General features: G+C 49.3%; 4 protein-coding genes across 4 annotated transcripts; 1 reads left to right on the top strand and 3 right to left on the bottom strand.

Annotated features, from left to right (window-relative positions):
• Positions 1–19: 19 nt before the first annotated feature.
• Positions 20–3,313, bottom strand: PGRI_080220 (tethering complex subunit PEP5; the record flags this gene model as incomplete). The annotated part of the gene is made up of 9 exons (XM_040795736.1): positions 20–397; positions 459–857; positions 905–1,411; positions 1,463–1,798; positions 1,849–2,082; positions 2,127–2,759; positions 2,818–3,111; positions 3,166–3,227; positions 3,286–3,313. The coding sequence occupies 9 exons, from the start codon at positions 3,311–3,313 to the stop codon at positions 20–22; spliced, it is 2,871 nt and encodes a 956-aa protein (XP_040651301.1).
• Positions 3,314–3,667: 354 nt separating this feature from the next.
• Positions 3,668–6,013, bottom strand: PGRI_080210 (uncharacterized protein; the record flags this gene model as incomplete). The annotated part of the gene is made up of 1 exon (XM_040795735.1): positions 3,668–6,013. One exon carries the CDS (start codon positions 6,011–6,013, stop codon positions 3,668–3,670), a length of 2,346 nt encoding a protein of 781 aa, XP_040651300.1.
• A 1,768-nt stretch (positions 6,014–7,781) lies between these two features.
• Positions 7,782–12,953, top strand: PGRI_080200 (putative ABC multidrug transporter; the record flags this gene model as incomplete). The annotated part of the gene is made up of 15 exons (XM_040795734.1): positions 7,782–7,985; positions 8,043–8,580; positions 8,686–8,861; positions 8,938–9,217; positions 9,273–9,506; positions 9,572–10,302; positions 10,364–10,526; positions 10,578–10,943; positions 10,989–11,121; positions 11,178–11,249; positions 11,301–11,351; positions 11,415–11,479; positions 11,529–12,150; positions 12,217–12,678; positions 12,737–12,953. 15 exons carry the CDS (start codon positions 7,782–7,784, stop codon positions 12,951–12,953), a joined length of 4,314 nt encoding a protein of 1,437 aa, XP_040651299.1.
• Positions 12,954–13,252: 299 nt separating this feature from the next.
• On the bottom strand, positions 13,253–20,819 carry PGRI_080190 (type I polyketide synthase; the record flags this gene model as incomplete). The annotated part of the gene is made up of 7 exons (XM_040795733.1): positions 13,253–13,416; positions 13,470–18,584; positions 18,642–19,650; positions 19,703–20,065; positions 20,125–20,393; positions 20,445–20,586; positions 20,649–20,819. 7 exons carry the CDS (start codon positions 20,817–20,819, stop codon positions 13,253–13,255), a joined length of 7,233 nt encoding a protein of 2,410 aa, XP_040651298.1.

Below are 20,819 nucleotides of genomic sequence, written 5' to 3'. Positions count from 1 at the left end.
ATCTAAACTAAGTGCAATCCTATTCCATAGTACTCTGTGGCCTCATAATACCCCTACCAAAGAACTCGCTAACGACCCCGAACCGATCCCGTGAACGAGACAGCTCCCCCTTGAACAAATCATGTTGGTCCGCAGACTCAACCTGTCGTTGTCGGATAGCGCGTAGGGTGGCGTTAGTCGGGGCGCAGACGGGACACTGTGCGTCTTCGTCGAGGGTGTTCAGACAACGTTCATGGAAGGAGTGTTTGCAGAGGAAGTGCACTGTGGGTAGGTCGAGGGTTCCACCGCAGGATTGACAGCGGCGGGATTGGAACACTACTGGTTGGGTTGTCAGGTGCTCTAATTCTTGTTGTTTGGTTTCAGTTTCGGATTTGTAGCTTGTGATGAGGCGACGGTTCTAGAGAGAAAATGGGGTCAGTCGTTGCTTGGAGAGAAGGGGATGTGTTGAGGAAGCTTACTGTAGTGATTTCTTTGCGTTCTCGGTCGATGTTATCGCTGAGGTACTTCTTCACGCGGCCCATTCTTACGACTGCGTTGTTGCTAAGTGCTTGGATCACTTGTAATGGCGAGAGGAGGCCGTCTTGGTTGATGCGTTGTAGGACCGCGTCTAGCTCGTCGCCTGCCTCTTCGAGGATTTTAGGGCTCGAGGCGAAGTATGTCAATGCATCAACGTAAAGTTGGGGCTCGTCAGGCCCGTAGCGGCGTAACGCTTTGATGGCGCCCTGTGTATCCTTTGCTGAAGTAAAGGAACGGAAAATGTCGAGGCGGAGACCTTCTTGCTCGCGGACGAGGGTCGATCCTTCTCTGAAATCTGACAGGTCGGAGAGGAGAAGCACGTTGGATGTGGAGATCGGGATCTATATGAGTTTAGTACAAGTGATAAATAGGCGACTGGGTAACCCACATCTTTCCCTTCGATTAATTTCTTAGCTTTGGTCTCCCATTCCTGTCTTTCGCCTGCATCCTTCTTCCCCTTTGCTGTGTCCAAATACATCTCAAAGAGTGTCGTGAAAAGGTCGACTTTGGCGTCCTTCTTCAGGTCCGGTTGCTGCACCAAAGTCTCGAGGAAATCGATAAACTCTTTAGGGTGGTCTACGAAGGCAGAGAAGGCTGTTCGTGGCTTGGGAATGTCATAATCTGGCGGAGAATCTTCGACCTTGTCTTCATTTGCAGCCGGTTCAGGAACTTCAGCCGATGGCTGTGCGCCAGTGTCGACATTCATATACCGCAAAGGAAGAAGCGCAGCAAGACTTTGCACAGTGCTGGTCGTCTGTTCTTGGGGTTCTAATGGCTGTTCTTCCTCTGTGCGTGGCTGATACTGGCCAGAATAGTAGACTTTGAATAGTTCTGATGTCCGCTCAGGGCAATGTGTCAGCAATACTCGAGCGTACTTCATCAAGTTGTGATAGGCCTGGCACGTATTATTAGCTTGTTACTTCCAGATGGCCCGGTCGAGACATACCACTTCGGGATCCAACCGCCAGATGTATTCCACTGCTTCAGCATACTTCTTCGAGTCTTCAATTAGGATATCAACCACCATGTCATTTTCGCCATGCTTTGTTGCAAGGTAGGCGGCTTGCTCATAGTAGCCACCTTGACGGCACATTGCAATGGCAGTTTCAAGATCAAACTTCAGCTCTCCAGGAGCTTTGATAAATGAGTCTAGCTTGCTTGTGTCTTTGAGCTTTGCGTAGCAGTTCAAAAGAAGCGTTGTATGGTCAACCGTGGCACGGCCGTGGTCGTGTAGCTCTTCAAGATACTCAATCAGGTTGTGAATACGTTGGGTGTCCAGGTACTATACAATAGTCAGAAACAAAGAAATTCCAAGTCCGGATCCTCACTGACCTTGCGAATGACCTGAGAAGGTTCGGTATTATCAATGGCCCGGAGATACTGTTGCATGGCCGTATCATAGTCGCCCCGCTGGTACAAAAAGTCACCATACTTGCGGTAGATGGCATTTTGTTGTAGCGGATCAATCCCAATCTTTTGCGCAAGGTTAATAGCAAGGATATAGAGATTGCGCTCATATAAGATTTCAAGCTTTTGCTGGAGAGTCTTTTCCCGATAACGGAATACCTAAAACGGGTTAGAAAAAATACAACATTATAGAAGCCACATACCTTTCCATCTGTCGTAAGAAGAAACAAATCGCCCCATTCCATGAAAATACGCTTCATAGGTGACACCAGCGATTCGCTATGCGCGATGAACTTGAGATCAGTATCGAGCAGAGTGAACGTGGTCGTGCCAAAGATCTCCTCGGCTGGACTAGCAGTGTACTTCCTTAGCGGATCCGACTTGCTAGTTCCAGCTTTAGGCGGACAGACAAGAGCCACATAGTCCCGAAAAGCATCAATAGACGTCTTCGGGCCCTCGAAGGCATAGCTCGCACCACGACCCCGCGGACCGTATGTGAAGATCGCCTCCTCACGGGCAATGAGAATATCCCCGCCCTCCTTATCCAGAGTCATGCACCCCAAGCCGCATCCCGTATCTTCCAAAACGCGCGCAGGTTGTCCCTGCCCTCGCCCGGCGATAACCAAAGTCAAGATGCGGTTCGTTGTTGAAATGTAGAGAGTTGTGACTGCGCCAATTTGCGTTTCGAGTCCAGTAATCGGTTCCTCGGACTCGAATACGATCCGTTGTCGGGCGCCTCGGTCGTGGATTAGGTCGCCTCGGATGATGGTCACGGAGCCGTTCGCAAAACCCACTGCTACCTGTGAGAGGTCATCGACAGCTGCAAAAGCCGATATCTAGGGTACCAAAAGTAAGCGTTGACCTTGTTCATTCTCAATTCAGATGCAAACGCACCGGGAACTGTCTCCTGGCGTTCTGCACGGAGACCGTTGACAGACACCGCGGGCCACCATCTTTCTTCTCCGTGTCTAGCGCCCAGACCTTCAGAACCGGTTCGTTTAAAAGATCCTCTGCGACGGTGACTAGTAGAGCGGTACCATTTATCTGTCGCATGTGTGTAATGGAGCCGGTATCGTGGGCCTTGAACGATCGCACGATGCGGAAGGTCGAGGAGACGGTGTGGACAAAGCCATCGGTAGTGCCAACGAAGACGTTTGCGGAGCCGGTGCAGATACTCGAGAGGTCGCTCTAAGGGTGTCTGTTAGATACGTGGACTGGAGGAGAGGAAGGTCGAGGCCTTACACTGAAGACTGAGGAGCTGTCCTCTGGTAGCTTCACCGGCGACACGTCGATGAAGTTGAATGCTTTCCACTGTTACTTCTGTTAGCTCCAATCCGCCAGTAGGAAATTTCGATCTCTTACTGATGTCAACGCCATCTCGGCTCGCCATTGATTGAGATATGTGGAAGGTGATGTTCGGAGCTCCCCCCGCTGGCGCTCGGGCCACTTGGTTCCTGACGTATCTACTCGTGGACGGCTACGATGTTCTCTTTTACTTCAATTTGGCTCCAATTGATTGTTTCAGTAATTTGTACCTTTTTCTTCCAGATCTACATATGTAAACCCTTTGATTATCGTAATCAATATGTATTGTTAAAGGAAATGTACCAATATATGCTAGAACGGACTATGAAACCCCGAAACAACTGGCCAAGTTGGATATTTCACGCTATGCATGATGTGAAGATGGAGAAATGGAAACAAGAAGTCAAAAGCTAGTCATAATAGCATCAAGGAACTCTCGTTATTGAGATAGGTCCATGTGTAAAGGGGATGGGTGCGCATTAGTAGGAATCGCCTTGGGATTCTGACTCGGGCGACCGCTGTCTTTCATGAAATCAAAGCTTTGTTGAAGCCAACTACCAGCATCTGCGATTGCTTGGCTGAGGTTGAAACTCTCCATTCCACCTTGCCCGTCCTGGCCTGTCGTTGGTATCGAGTCGTTTAGGGTGAGTGGCAAGGACGCGACCTCTGTGGCAGATTGGAAAGTTTGTTGATCCAACTGTTGAGCAACCGATCGTGGGCTTTCTTCATCTTCACCTGATTGGGATTCCGCAGTGTGATATTCGTTGTCGGGAGATGTTGATTGACTTCTAGCAGAAGGGGATGGGCTTCCGATATTGGCCGTCCTTTTTCTCTTGGAGCTTCTGGTTGTAGGTGAGCCCGAGTCTGGCCGAGATGCGCGCTGTCTCTTCTCTGTACTAAAAGCGTAGGGTGTGGCTGTATCGAGCATGAACTGCGTATTTAAGGCTTGCGTCATGTTTCTGTTCGTGGGTTTCAAGCTCCGATCTTGACCGGCTTGCTCAGTGCTAAAATTGAAAGGTGTAGCTGCATCAAGCATGAATTGCGTGCTCATTGCGGGCATCGCGTCCTTGTTCGTGGATGTCGAACTTCGCTCTAGGTCACGTCGAATTGACTCTTCTAGACGGTAGAATGGAGTGACATTTGCTGAGTGTGAAGCATTGGGTGAATGGACTGCTCGATCCGGATCGGGTGTCTGTTGATTGTAATATTCCGGACTGTCCAGGTCGTCTTGGAAAGACTTCTGGGCATGCAGAAGGGCAGCCTGGGTCGAAAGCTGGGTATCAAGGCTTGCCTGTAGATCTTGTCCAGAATCTCCTCTTGGTAAAGCGGTCGAGTGTAATGATGTTACCCGATCGGACACTCCCAAAGGTGCGGGCACTTGTTGGGCAGAAGGGAAATCATCGTAGGTGTTCTGTTCGGTTGGCACAGAGAGATCTGTGTTTTGGAACGTCGTATCTTCCTCGTTTGTAACATCTTCTACTACAGCCTCCTCCAGCCCAAGGTTGTTCTCTATGACATCTTCCTCGTCTGCGAACCTTGTTTCTTTCGACAAAGTCTTGTGGCTTGTATCTTTTATTATGGAGTCGTCATTGCGAACTGGTATGTCTTCAGGAGCCAAAGATTCATGTTCAGCAGGGTCCAATGCTTGATCCTTAGCGGGACTAGGATTGGCGGGTAATGGATCGGGTATGGATTTTTCTTTTAGAGGGCTGTCCTCCTGCAAAAAGGTCTCTTCTTGTAGGAAACTATCATCTTGCATAGGAGAAGTCTTCTCCTGTTGGCTTGAATGCTCACGGAGCCACCTCCGATATTCAAACCTCGGAAGCTGAGAAGAAGAATTAACAATTCGGAGAGACCCTTCCTGTGGCAAACAGGATTGCTGATATTGTTGAAACGGTGATAATTTGGGAACGCTAGGGACTTTGGGTGCATTTGAGGCGGCCGGAGTCGACTGCGGGGATAGGCGTCCATTCGAATGCGCACGACCACTCTGGGCTGTCTTCGCTGGCACAGCTTTGACAGGAGGGAATTTTATTGGCGAGCCCGGCGTCTGCGGGACCTGGACTTGAACAGATCGAGGCATCGGTCGACGAGGTTTATCGGACTGACGAGAAGCAACGGATATTGTTGGCGAGCTCGGCGGTTCGAACTTGGTGAAGTTCATGAGCCTCCGATCCTTCTTCAGCCAATCCACCGTCCTAGGCGGAATTATTGACTGATCATCCACTGTCGACAAAGACGGTTCCTTTGGTTTTGTGGGTGACCGTCGTAACGCTCCATTTTGCCTACCATGCCCGGAGCGCGGGGTGGGTTCCCTGGATTGCCTCCGTGAAGACTTAGCGGGCGAAGAACGGCCTCCAGCTTGCACCGAGCCTCTAGGTGAGTTGTAAGATGTCGCAGGAATCTCTCGGGGGCGACTATCGACCGATAGACCCTCTCGGTATTTCGGAGCTCGCAAATCAGTTTCCAAGACCACCGGCTCGGGGATATTTGTTTGACGATTCAATAAAGCTCCCGCACGTGCGCCAACCCTGCGGGTCCTGTTCTTCTTCCATGGATTCACCCATCCGTCATTGAACGGGCCTCGCAGTGACGCAGAGAGAATCAACAGCGGTTTACCCTGCAGATAAGACTCCGCCAACTTCTCGACCCGCTGACGCTTTGTAGCCCGGGAGGCGTCATCTAGCTCTTCATCAGAGGCAACCAAGTCATCTGAATATAGCTCCGAGGGCGAAGGCACGCATGTTTCGAGGGCGACCGGGGAGACAGGCCGTGGATAGGGCATTGGGTTGAGTTTCGAGCGGAAATTAATTGGGTGGAGAAGCCGAGGCAGTCTGACGCTGCGATGGAGGGGTTTGAGGTGGATGTTTGCAGATTGTATTCATTGCTGGTGCAGAGGTAGATTGATCATATGCGATTGACACCAGGCAGATGTAGCTGCCAGTGATGAGGGTGCCTAAACGCGAAAACCACTTAACGCGTTTGATGCCCCAGCTACGGGTTGCGGTGGGGAAATATTATGTCATCTTTATTCCCCAGAGCACTAACTACCTAGAAGGCTTGTATTTCTACATTTATATCTCAACAACCGTGTTTTTAATTTAGCATATTGCTCGTAGATAGCCGTCGATAAGACTTATAAGCACCATAAATCTATTTTAAAGAGAGTAGAAGGCTATATTATCATCATTTCGAAAATCACTGAAAACTACTGTACCTTGAAACTATAAACTGTCCTTAGAATTACGAAAGAAACTAGAAATCACCTAGAAAGTTGAAGGGTACAAAGAAATGTCCCTGTAGATGATTGCTGAGATATCTAGTTGTCCCTCACATTTACTATGTTCTAGGGTGGCTTGTGTGGGCTATGTGAAGTACTTTGTAGTACAGTGGACGTAAGTATTTGCACCGCCTGTAGACCCACCCAGCTGACCGCCCCTATAAATTCATACCGCCTACCTAAAACACGTAGTATACCTAGTATACCTACGTAGTTTATAATAAAGTGTCACTGCATATATTTAATATACTCGGGTTCAATATTCGGTTTGCCGCCTACAAACGGTTTGCCGCCGCTACGAACGGTTTGCTGCCGCGGTAACCGAAGAAATATAAATACCTCTACCTACCCCTAGAACTTCCTCTTCTTCTTTTTCTTCTCTATCCTAGTGCATGGGTTTTACACGTATCAGTGAGGAGATATCCGAGATCGTGTTTTGCTAATTTAAAACTACTAATTGAGTACTTTAAGCGGGCCTTCGGGCCTGTTTAGGAATTTTTGAAACACTCCTATCTTGAAGTCTTTTCACTACTTGGTACCTATAAGGTGGCTCTTAGAGAAGAGATTATAGTTAGATACCTATAGCTGTACTATCTCATCTGGCGTCTTCATCGTATGCTTTGTTTATGTATACTCCTGAGTCCTACATGTAGGGAGCAATAGTACTACAGAGGAGATCCTGGTTGCTACTACGCAGTAGGCATAGGAAAAATTAGAGATATGGCACTTGTAGGATCTCTGAGACTATGCCACACTGAGTGGAAGCTATTATTGAGAGTCAGGGGTGATATACCCTATAGAGATTTCATAGTATGTGCGAATTGAAGGAGGGTTTTGACTAGCAGTATATTATATAATCAAGGGGTGCAAATACTTATGTCCAGTCACGGTATGTTCCTGGCACATTGTCCGGTAACCGAATTACAGCACATTTAACCCCAAAAGGGGGGTTCAACTTGAATCCACAAGAATTGAAGCTTTCCCCACTCCGAGTTTACAAGGCTCTCCTGAAATTCAATATGTTCATTTTATATTGCGTATCTGTACCACTTATATAAGTGATTTAAGGGAAACCGATGAAGATCTAGATCACATTACGGAGAAAGCAATAAGAACTTGAAGTCCCACACATGTCTAATACATAATTTACACATGAAGCGAGCTTAGCGTGATCTTTCGGACTCCGGAATGGCTCCACTTTGACTGTATACTTCTAAGACAAGGGAAATAATATGATCACATCCCCCTCCCAACTTCTTTGTTCCCCCCAAAGATGGCCTGCAATAGCGCCGATGTAGTGTTTGGCCCCCGAGTCAACACCGCCTGTCGCGCCTTTGACTTTACCCTCTACTTCGAGGATATCTTCTTCGCGTGCGTGCCAGCCGCAATAGTACTTTTACTTTGCCTTGTGGAGTTGTGGCTGCTGCGGAACGAGCCTCGCCGAGTTCAGCGATCCGCGCTACTAGGTTGCAAGCTGGTGAGTTGTCCATGCAAATGCCTCCTGATTGACGTGGTATTGATTGTATCATGATAGGGAGTTCTCGGGGCCCTTTTTGCGTGCCAACTTGCGTTTATCCTCATCCGACAGTTGCAGTCCCCCGACGTACATACCAATGTCTCACTGGCAGCAGACGTAGTGGAGCTGGTCGCCGTCATCAGCGCTGCGATCCTCTCATATTTCCACCACTGTCGGTCAATTAGACCTTCAACGCTGCTCGTACTGTTCCTCTCGGTTCGCTCACTGCTGGGGGTGGCTCGTATGAGAACGCTATGGCTCATCCACACAGCCAACAACGCGGCCATCCCATTTACGGTGGGATTCGTTTTCACCCTGCTGTCGATGGTCATAGAATCCACAGGAAAAGAGAAGAGCCTGATCGCAAATATAGTGAAGCCTGCAACGCCAGAGCCCTTTAGTGGCTTCTGGAAGCGTGCTAGTTTCGCGTGGCTCGCTGGGACATTCCGCCAGGGTTATGTGAAAGTCTTGTCTGTTCACGATCTCCCAGAGCTGGACCCCGACCTCAACAGTCAAATTGTTGCACAGAAGCTGCAGTACAGCTGGAAGCAAGTTGGTAAGAGGCACCCTGCATAATCTGATAGTGGCGAGCGGCTAGCTGATCAGAGCTGCTAAGAGGACAAATCAACGAAACATGCGCTTCTTTGGTCCTGTTTTCAAGCGTATCTCTCTCCATTTCTTGCGGGTGTCCTGCCCCGTCTCTTGAAGTCGGGTTTCACGTTCTGCCAGCCATTCCTCATTAACGCAACAGTGTCGTGGGTTGAAAATTCGGAAGCATCGATGAATTCTGGGAAGGGACTTATTGGAGCATATGCTTTGGTCTACGTGGGACTGACTGTGGGTTCATATTTTCTTTTTGCACCTCATATTAGTACTTCTGCCCTGCTGGAGACTAACTTACTTGGATGAGCAGATATCCACCGCCCTTTATGGCTACTACACCTTCCGTGCAACCATCCGTCTTCGAGGGGGCCTGATATCCCTAATTCACAAGCAAACGGTAAATGCCAGAGCAGTGGATCTAGGGGAGACTACAGCAATTACCTTAATGGGTACCGACGTGGAGCGTATAGCAAGCGGGTTCCGGGAGGTTCACGAGCTATGGGGGTGCCCGATTGACATAGGTATTGCGGTTTACCTACTAGAGCGACAGGTAGGCGTGGCCTGCCTCGTTCCAAGCGTGATTGCGATTGGTACGTTTCTTTTAGCGCACTTGATACCAGGGGGATTGATGATTGACTGAAATAGCTTTCATACTGGCCACTTTCAAGTTGTCTACAGTCAGCAATAGGTTTCAGCGACGGTGGATTGAAAAGGTCGAGGAACGGCTACGTTTGACTTCCTATGCGTTGCAAAGTATCAAAGCTGTCAAGATGCTGGGCCTATCAGATAAGGTCTTTTCAATCATCAAGCGATTGCGCTCTGCTGAGATTGCTACTTCGGCTATGTTCCGCAAGTTGCTTGTCGGAGTCATTGTCCTGTGTACGTGTTCAGATTTATTTCCTAGACGTTTTCAACTAAACTGATTGCAATCTCTTCGTGAACAGCTAACTCACCTGCTGACCTGGCTCCTATGGCGACTTTTGTGGTGTATATCATCATCGCCCTAGTCCGACATGACAACTCGATCCTGGCCGCGCAAGCATTTACCTCGCTCTCATTGATATCCCTAATAACAACGCCGATTCTGAGTTTTATTCAGGCCGTGCCGTCTGTGATTCAGTGCTTGGGCTGCCTAGACAGGATTCAAGAATATGCCAGTGTACGTGGCATACACGATGACGATGAAAACTATAACAAAGCGACTTCAGAAAAGAACGATAGTTCAATCAGTCTCCAGCTCATTCCCAAATCTGCTATGACGGAAAAGGATTTGGTGAAATTCTCTAACTTTAGTGTCGGATGGAAGAAGGTGGCACCGCCAGTCCTACGTGAGATGCAGTTGAATATCCAGCACGGCAGCATCACCATTATTGTCGGACCTATCGGTAGTGGCAAATCCACACTACTGGAGAGCATTCTTGGAGAGACAGTTGGTATGGGTGGTGGAGTGGAGAGAAGTATTTCTCTCGTTGGCTATTGCTCTCAAACACCATGGTTGCAAAGCGATACCATTCGCAGCAATATTATTGGCGCGTCTATGATTGACATGGTCTGGTATGCAACGGTAGTATCTGCCTGTGGGCTGGACAAAGACTTGGCTCAACTTTCTCATGGAGATCAAACGCCGGTTGGTAATAACGGTCTGACGATCAGTGGCGGGCAGAAGCAGCGCATTGTAAGTGGGACTAGCATCGTGTACAAGAGGCTATCAAGGATATTGACAATGAGTAATCTAGGCATTAGCTCGATCTCTCTACTCGCGATGCAAGGTCCTTTTACTGGATGACGTCTTTAGCGGCATCGACGCGACCACTACGGAATTTATCACTTCCAATCTATTTGGTCCACAGGGTCTCTTTCGCAAGCTCCAGTTAACGGTAGTGCTTGCCACACACTCTGGTAAGAGACCCCACTAATAGATTGTCCGCACCTCTGAGTAACATGTTATAGGCTTTCTCCTCCCTTACGCGGACAATATCCTCGTCCTTACTGATGGGCGCATCGTTGATACTGGCAGCCTGAATAGTCTTCAATCCAGCAACACTTATATCCAGGGGCTGAAAACTACTCTACCAGCCCCTCTTATCACAAATGAGATAAATGGGACGCCTCCTAGTCTCCAGGTCTCTGATGATGAGACTAAGAACGTGGATTCGGATGACGTCGAACTACTCGATCATGCATCATTGACCGATCCCACCCGCCAGGCTGGAGATTTCTCTGTTTATGCTTATTATGCGTCAGCATCAGGTCGTATGGCAGTTATTATTTCTCTTGGCCTGATCCTATGCTGGTCCTTCTGCCGCGAGTTTTCTAGTAAGTCCTAGCTCCCCTATTATAGTGAGTTACGGTGCCTTATAGGCTTCGCAGCAATCTGGTTGGATATGTGGACGGCGGCCAATGCTCAAAGTCCCAACTCCAGGGTGGGAATGTATATCGGTGTCTATATCACGCTGGGGATAGCTGGACTAATCTTCATGACTGCTGCTTGCTGGTGCGTTATACATTCTACGAACTGCTTGCAGTGGGAAATTAACCAGAACCGTACAGGCTTCTATTTGTTCATATTGTGTCTAAGTCAGCACTCCGACTACATGATGATCTGGCAACCAGTACGATGAGGTAGGCTTCTATTTCAGAAATTGAAGGGCATTGCTGACTTGAGCTGGCAAGGGCACCATTCCATTTCTTTCACAAGGTCGATGTCGGCAGTATAACCAACCGGTAGGTGCTTTCTTGCGTCGTTCCTCTTCTGCGTTAATTAGCTTACATACCTCCGACATTCAGATTTAGCCAGGATATGGATCTCATCGACATGAGTCTTCCACTGGAAGCTGTGAACTTCCTAGCCGGTGAGTTTCGTGTCAATGTAAGACTGGTATTTATCTAACCTAGACCCAGCCTGCTGCACATGCATTGTCAAGGTTGTAATTCTAGCCGCATTTGCCAAGTACCTGGGCATCGTCATTCCATTCCTAGCCATCCTCGTCTACATGATACAGAAATTCTATCTGCGAACCTCTCGTCAGCTTCGACTCCTAGACATTGAGGCAAAAGCACCGCTTTACACTCACTTCCTCGAACTTGTCAGTGGTGCAGCGACAGTCCGCGCGTTTCAGTGGAACGGGGCATTCAATGCGAAATTGATTTCTCTCCTCAATTTCTCACAGCGTCCCGTGTACATGCTGTACTGCATCCAGCAAGGTCTAGGCTTCTTTTTGGACATTCTCGTTGCGGGGATGGCTGTCATTTTGGTGGCAACCGTGGTCTTCTTACGAGACAAGTTTAACCCGGGGGACGTTGGTGTTGCCCTGACCATGGTTATGACATTTAATACCAGTCTAATGCAGCTTATAAAGTTCTGGACCATGATGGAGACGTCCATTGGTGCTGTTGCTCGTGTCAAGAGCTATGTGGCTACTACTGAGCAAGAGGCGTGCGTGTCTCCTCAGCAAGTCCAATTGCCTGCGCAATGGCCGACGGACGGATCTATTCGGATTTCGGACCTTACAGCTTCTTACTCGTAAGTCTCCTCGGTCAATGTTCATCAAGAAACAAGTACATAATTCATGATACTGATCATGGCTAGCAGAACGCGATATCCGTCTGTTTTAAAGAGCATCTCAATGACAGTGCAACCCGGTGAGAAGATTGCGATCTGTGGCTCATCTGGTAGTGGAAAATCGACACTTATCCTTGCTCTACTGCGGATGGTAGAAATCCAAGAAGGGTCAATGACGATCGACGGGGTCGATCTCTCGAAATGCTCACAGTCTGAACTCCGAGCCCGAATCAACGTCGTTACCCAAGATCCGTTTCTTGTCGCCGGCTCAGTGCGTTTCAATATTGATCCGTTTGAGACGATACCAGATGACAAGATCATCGAGGCACTGCGTCGGTTGGGTCTTTACGATAGCATTGAGGAGGGAGGCGGTCTTGATATGGAAATGAACGCCGATTCATGGTCTCTGGGACAGCGGCAATTACTCTGCCTTGCACGTGCGATGATACGAAGTGGGAAGGTGCTTATCCTTGATGAGGCAACCAGCAGGTGAGTTTCCCGTATTTCATTCTTTCAAACTGCTAGAGATATTGATGAACATTTGTAGTGTTGACCATGAAGCCGAGGAAATGATGCAGAAGGTCCTGGACACGGAATTCTCGTCCCACACTGTCCTATCTGTTCTTCACCGTTTGCGCTATATCCATAGTTATGACCGTGTCGCTGTGCTTGACGGTGGGGTTTTGGTGGAATTCGATACCCCTGCTGCGCTACTTGCTCGTGATTCACGATTGGCAGCGCTCTATCATTCCGGAAGTCATTGATTACCACAGATGGAATATATGGATCCCCTTCTCTCTATTCTCTAATTTGGCACTGGCAATGGAGCACTCTTCTAAGATCAGATAGCGAGAATCATAGCTCCAAAAATAACTTAATCGAGAGTCCACGAAGCGGCACCTTCAAGTGAAAAGTTCACATGTTACCTCTAGGGCATGAATCTACCAACACTGAGCTCTCCGGGTGGCAATGCCGTTTAGTTCTTGGCCTCTCTCCCGAAAGGAATAAATTTATGTCCGAGGATATCTACCCAATCTAATCCAAATTGCCCTAAACCACTATTCTAATTGCCATCAGAATCCACCGGCTTCGGAAGAGACGACTTCTTCAAAATTGCCAACGCCAATTGAGAGATAGGGGCTGGACTCAGAACGTCAAAGATAGACAGCTGACTCTTGAACTCCTTCAACACCCAGTTGCGCACTTCAGTCGCCTTGAGAGAGTCAACTATAAAGCGTTAGTATTCAAAGAAGGCCGTAGAGAAAAAATGGATAACTTACTCCCGTAAGCAGTAATAGGCTTCTCCACGTCAATGTTTCCTGCATCGGTAGAAATTCCGCTAGCCACGTTCATACGCAGCGCATCCTCGATTACCAAACGAGCATCCTCAACAGATGAAGCAGCACAAATAGCCTCCTCATAACTGATCTTGCTGTCTATCGGAGCGACCGTTCGATCAACGCGGTGCTCAAACTTGGGATCAAATGCCCAAGTCAACAGTCCCCCGGAGCGTGAAATTTGATCAGAAATGCCAACCACTATTTGATGTGACAGCAAGTGTCCATCCACGCCTTTTCCGCGAATAGCAAGACTCAAAGCGGCCTTGACCTCCCGCATATTGACGAGCACAGGATGAAGATGAGGGAATCTTTGGAGAACTTCATCCGTTGAGCCCATGGTGCCCGCCTCAGAGACAAGCCCGAGGTTCAGGCTCAAGGCTGTCAGACCAAGATGGTGTCTATGGGCGGCTAACGCATCTTCGAAGGTATTTCCTGCGCTGTAATTTGCCTGGGCGCTGTTACCGATGATCCCGGAGATTGAGGAGAGCAGGATAAAGAAATCTAGATTTTCTCCGAGGATTTGATGTAGGTTCCATGATCCTTGAATCTTGGGTGCTGTTGCAGTTGTCCATTGGTCAAACGTCATACTCTCTAGCGGCGCATCAGCGAGAACCATAGCACTCTGGATGATACCACGGATATCCCAGTTGTTTGCTGCGCCCTGAGCTGCGACCTCTCGGACCGCAGCTGGTGATGTGATATCGCAACGCACGACCTCGCAGCGGCAGCCTTTTTGGATGAGCGCCTTTATTGCAACCTCAGAAGACTCCGGTATCCTTCCCGAGCGAGATAAAAGGACAAGATGGCGGGCACCGTGATCATGACACAGCCAAGCCGCGATTTTGAGACCCAATGCCCCAAGGCCACCCGAAACTATGTATGTTCCAGTTGACTTAAGTTGCGTGGGACGAGGAGCTGTGTGCTGGACCGGAATCAGAGACGAGGGCTCAAAAGATAATACAACGTGGCTTGGTCCCTTATTTGAAGTCTCCAGAATTGAGTCAAGCTGAGAAATCGAGTGCTGCGATGAAGGTGGTTGTACAGGCAAGACGGATGGGCTCCTTTCTAGAAGCCCAACCACGGCTCTTTGGGCACTATGCATACTTTCCATGTGGATTTGTGAGGAGTCTAGTGACACAAATTGAATATCATGCCGTTGCGTAAGATTGTGAAGAGCGCTCTGCCGGTCAGCATTGGCTTCAATTGTGATAAAGCGACCTTGTGGCACAATACTGGTCAAGAGATGTGGTAGGTTGGAGATATTGGATAAATCAGAAAGAACTAGGTCAATGCCACCATGAGTAGATCTATTGCGAATCATCCAGGAAACCGAGCTGGACAATTGGCTCAACACAGTGCAATTTGAAGGTGCAATCAATTCTTCACCTTCTGGTATGACGGCAAATTTTTTGAGGCTAAGCCACTGTGCGACTTGTAAGAGCGCGCTCCGCAGCGTACAATCTCCGACGTCAATCAAAATAATCGGCCCATCATTCTGAGACATTGCTGAAGGGCTTCTGGGGGTTGAATCGGTAGATACGGTGTCCTGTGAGAAGTTGTCCTCGCTTTCTTCGCCTGGACTTGGCATTGGCAGCACCATCTGCCCTAGAATGTGGTACGCCATCGTCAAAGGACCTATCCAATATGCTGCTTGCGTAGGAGAGATATTGCTAGGTAGCTTGAGTAGAGAGCTAGCATCATCTCGGAATCGCGTTTGGATCGGGGCTGCTGGAAGACGCAGCACCATATCGCCCGCCTGGTAGTCCCTGACATAATGGCCGACCTCGGTGACACATCCGATGGTGGTTCCCACACCCCAGCCATTGTATAATGTATTGAATGACGACAAAGCCTGGTGGCTCCGCGAAAGACGCGTGATTGCCATATACTTTGTTGTAATCAATAGAGTGTCCGCCTCCGCCTCAGTGCCACTGTCACTGTCGCCGTCAACCCAATCAGCGATGGGGGCCCATTGGATAAATCCCACTGCGCTGACCTGCAATGCCATCGCCTGGCTGAGATTCTCTAATTTGAGATCGACATTAACCGAATGATGCGAATCCAGGGCAATCTCGGCGTCCATGGCTGCGTCTGGCAGCAGACGGGGAATCAATAGCTTGCCGTCCATCTCTAAGATCTCCGTCTCTATAACATCCGTCGTTATGCCAAGACCTGGTATGGTTTGGCAAAGTACTTGGGAGATGATAGAGACCGTATCTTCTCTCTGGGAGTCATCTGAAGAAAGGTCCAGATGTGGGATTGCGAGTTGAGGATACTCAGCACGAGCGGTGCGCAGTAGTCCAGTGGTTGCGGCATACTTGATACCATCTTCATTCGGGGAAGCGAGAGATCCAGTCGTTACCCAAAGAACATACTCGGCACTAGACACCAGTTGTTGGAGATGGACCAGGTCGGATTCTCCAGCATTATAGATGAGAGGTTTGCCGTACTCAATCAGCGAGATAACGATCGCGTCGTTGACTGGGAGATATTCACCCCAGCATGCGACTTTGACTTTGATACGATTTTGCTCAAAGTACTCACAGAGAGACTCGCGTATATTCCGCTGGCTTGGTGTTTGATCGCCCGGATTTCGCTCGAGAATAATGATACCCTTCTGTTTCCACTGATCCGGACCAGAGTGCAAAGGTTTCGGAGGGGAACCAGCAACCAAATAACTGCAGTCATTTTGAATCGACTCTTCGAATACGTGGTAGTTGTGATGTATCATTTCGCGGAACGATGTCTCCTCCGCGTTATCACCCCTATCCTGGAGGACCACCAGTCGTGCCTCCGGTTTCCAAATACGAGGAATGAGTGAAACAGTCCAGTTCGCTAGATCAGATCCACAGAGAATGACAAGGTCATATTTTCCGAGAGCCTCTACCTTCTCTTGAAAGGCCTCGTCAGGGCCGGTGGCTTTCACTGACAGAGTATGCAATGAGCCGTCAAGAGATTCCAACACCTGTTGGTCGGGACCAGGCACAACAACCGTACAATGTGAAGGTCGCTGTTTGGACCTTAGTTTGCTTTCAACAATCGTAAACCAAGGCTTATGATTTTTGGCTCCAACAAAGAGGATGTTGACATTTGCATATTTGTGCAGAAAGCAGTCGAGCCAGTAATCCAACCACCCGTGACTATTCATTGTTTCTGAGACTTTTGTGGTCGTAATGTCCTCTTTCCAAATCAGATCTGCAGAGCGTCGGGCACCTGTCGTAGCTGCCTGTTCTCTTGCCACAAGTCTTCCACCAATGTCTCGCATTATCATGGAATCGACCACTATATATGGCCTACTCGCTGAGATATCGACGAAGAGCATATCAGCCGTCAATGTCTGTCCTAAGCGCTGTGCTGAGGCAGTACCTAAGAACGTCGCCCCAGCACCACTGCATATATCCGCGGAGACAAATATCCGGTCGACGGAGATTGGCACGGCTGCCTGATGCATAGCTTCCTGCGCCTGAACCGCTGCAAATGCCAGTTGAAATGCGCTATCCAGCGTGGCAGGGTGCAGGAAATGAGGATATTCAAACTGCTCGGGCATGACAGACTTCGTGTCCGGGACTTTAAGGGTACCACATGCAGTTCCAGAGTGTGGCGCCACTTTGATATCCTGCAGTCCCTGGAACATGGGGCCATAGTTGAGACCTATGGACACCAGGTGGTTATAAAATTCCTGCTTCTCAATGGGATTGCTCGTGAGATTTTGGGCATTTAGCAGCATATCGCGCATATGGGACCACTGTTCTTCCTTGGAATCCTTTTCAAACTCATTCGGGGTCGGGCTTTTGTAAACTGTCATCACGGAGCCCGTAACTAGTCTGCGTACTGACTCTCCAGGTGGATTGGAATAGACAGTAAAGTCAAACATGCCATTTAGATGACTATGTGGACGGAAGGATAAACAGACTTCTGTTCCGGTGGAATCTTCAGGAATAGCAAGCCCTGTTTCGAACATGACATTAGTGAGCTCAAACCCCTCAAGGAACTCCTTGTCTGTAGCCATGCTAGCTGCAGCCTCTAGTACCATGACCAAATAACCCGCAGCAGGATACAAGCAGGCTGCAGCCACATTGTGATCGGCCAGCCAAGGGTTTTCGGATACACTCAAGATATTACGCCAACGGGGCTCAAACGGATTTTGACCGTCTACTGCCACCCCGAGAAGATCAGTTCGAGGCTGGTGGCGCAATCGCACTGCCCTACTGGCGGTGTTTTCGTGCCAAAAGCTGTTGTCATGATTCCAAGGATATGAGGGCATACGTGGAAGCATGTCTAGTAAGACACCCTCTCCTGGTATAGCATTCGCTTTGTCGATCTTCACCGGATGACCCGTCGCCCAGAGAAACCCGGCAGCCTCGAGTGCTGTTTTCTTGGCATGTTCACCTGCAACCAGGATGGAGCGATAAGGAAGCTTACTAGCCAGTCGTGGGTGAATCCCAGAGAGGATTTGCTTAATTGGTCCTTGCAGCGTTTTGGAAGGTCCAATTTCGAGTATTGCACTGTATTCAGTATTCCAGGGTTCGCTGGTAGGCCCAGTAACAAGATTGTGCAATGCACCGGCAAACCGGACTGGCATCAGAATGTTATCCATCCAGTATGCTCGATCAAGTCCATTGTTACCCACCGGGCTTTCCGTTACAGAGGAGTACATCGGGACCCTGGGCACCCCTGTACGCCGAGGCAAATTATTCAACACTCGCTCCACATCGGCGGTGATGACCGCCATCTGAGGAGAGTGATAGGCGACCCCAGTACGCAACAGACGTGAGAACTTTCCGGCTGCCATGAGTTTCTCGTGTAGCGTCGAAATCTCCTGGACCGGCCCAGATAGCGTGACACTAGAGGGGCTATTGATGCAGGCAATAGTCACTGAGTCACCACATCCGGATGTAGCGAGATATGAGGCTGCATCCGATTCTGAAAGACCAGCTGCGAGCATACATCCCTCGGTTCCAGAGCGCGATGCTACTTGACTTGAGAGTGCTCCCCGATAGAAGGCCACATACATTGCATCTTCCTGGGATATAGCACCGGCAGCATATGCAGCCGCTAAGATATTGTCAGAGTGATAACATTAATGATAAGGTTTTGGGCATAGGAACATACCAACTTCACCGGAGGAGTGACCAACTACTGCAGCAGGCGTTATACCCCAACTATGCAGGAGATCGACCAATGCAATCTGTATTGCCGTACATAGGGGTTGTGAGTATCGAGGATCTCCAATAGTCTCTGCCGTTGCGGACATGAGCATGTGGCGTATGTCAAACCCTGCCCCACACGCGTCCAATACCTTTTGACTGCGTCGAATACTGGAGCCAGAATCTGGATCTGACAACAATTCGCGCGCCATTCCAGGTCTCTGCGCACCTTGACCAGTGAATACAAAGGCAATCTTCTTCCGAGAGGATACACGCTCTCTTGGAAGATCCTGCTGGCGGCGAAAGGACTCAACGAGTTTGACCCATGTATCAGCCACAACGTAGCTGCGGAAGTCCATCTGGGATCGCCGAGTGCCAAGAATATAACTGAGGGTCTCCATAGATGTAACCTCGCCTTTTTTGGAGCCAGGCTTTTGTTCGAGAAAGTCGGCATATAATTTGCCAACCCGAGTCAGCCCAGCTTGATCGTTCGCTGAAATTGCAAAGAGCTGAAGCTTGGACTCGCCAGCAGCGAAGTTACTCTGTTCTGTGGATGTGCTCCGAGAAGAGTCAAACGATGATTCTGGGAATGAGACGGTAATGTGAGTGCCTTGGAGACGACACGATGCCAAATAATGTAGTGCATCTTCGAGGATGACATGTGCGTTTGCGCCACCGAATCCGAATGAGTTGACACTGGCTCGCCGAGGACCAGCCTCGGGCCAGAGCAGGTTCTCTCTTGGGAGCTTTATGTTCCATTCCGATAAATGAAGCTCTGGGTTGACCTGCTTCAAGCCCGTCACAGCGGGAATTACAGCAGACTCTAGACACATGACTACCTTGATCAGGCCAGCCAGTCCAGCGGCACCCTCAGTATGGCCGACATTGGGTTTCACACTACCTACATATAGTGGACCGGTTGATCTCCGTGCCGTCCCTATCGTCTTTGCAATCGCTCGCATCTCTATCGGGTCCTGGACAAATGTCAGTTCATCCGTCCCTAGGAAGTACATTTCGGATACTTACACCCTGCGGCGTTCCGGTACCATGAGCCTCAAAGTAACATGTCTCGGACAAAGGCAGCCCCGCCCTTCGGTAAGTACTTTCGATCAGAGCAGCCTGGGCATCCTCACTCGGGATAGTCATACTCGTCGTTTTACCATCATGGTTAACCCCCGTGCCCCTGATAATGGCACGAATCACATCACCATCCCTGAGTGCATCCTCTAAACGCTTGACGACTACCCCGGCAATGCCTTCCCCTCGTCCGTATCCGTTAGCTGACTCGTCAAAGGTGTGACTAATGCCGTCTGGCCCTATCATCCGCATTGCCGAATATTGTGAGACCAGATTAGGGTGCAGGATGAGATTCGTTCCCGTAACAAGAGCCTATACGACGTTCAGCTTCGTATCCCGTCTCCCTTCCAATTCCCAGTATGATAAAATACCTGGTCGCATTCGCAAGCCTTTATAGCCTGACAGGCCAAGTGTAGGCCGTACAGGCCGGAGGAGCAAGCAGTGTCAAGCGTTAGGCTAGGCCCTTTCAAATCGAAAAACCACGAGATACGATTCGATAATATAGCCTTATTGGTTCCTGTAGCTGCATGATCTCCCAGGCAGAATAAGTCCCCTTCAGCAATCTCCTGGTAATCGGCCGTCATAACACCGCTATACACGCCTGTTCTACTGCGTGCGAGCCTTTCCATGGGGATTCCAGCTACAGATGTCAGTGTTCGCTCGCATGATGAATGAATAAGCTCAGTTTTACCGTTTTCGAAACTTTCATAGGCCACCTCTAGGCCAAGGCGCTGCATTGGGTCCATGGCGGCTGCCTCGCGGGCAGTAACCGAAAAGAAGGGAGCATCGAAGGCGGACACATCATCAAGAAAGAATCCCGATTTTGTGCTGATCTGGTCGTACGAAAGAGATTCAGTCAGGATAATTCCTATCGTAATGAAAATCGCAAACTCACCGCTCCATGTCTCTGCCGGGACGGATGGTACCACGCGTCCGGGTTGAAGCTGCGATTTGGGATGCGACTGTGGCCGCTACGACCATCTTGAATCATTTGCCACAGCTTTTCAGGGGAAGATGCACCGGCGAACCGACATCCCATTCCCACGATCGCTACTGCGCCGTCCAT

Source organism: Penicillium griseofulvum (genome assembly GCF_001561935.1).
Source record: "Penicillium griseofulvum strain PG3 chromosome Unknown contig_77, whole genome shotgun sequence".
Lineage (NCBI taxonomy): Eukaryota > Fungi > Ascomycota > Eurotiomycetes > Eurotiales > Aspergillaceae > Penicillium > Penicillium griseofulvum.
The sequence above is the reverse complement of the archived record's forward strand: the minus strand, read 5'-3'. Positions and strand labels throughout refer to the sequence as shown.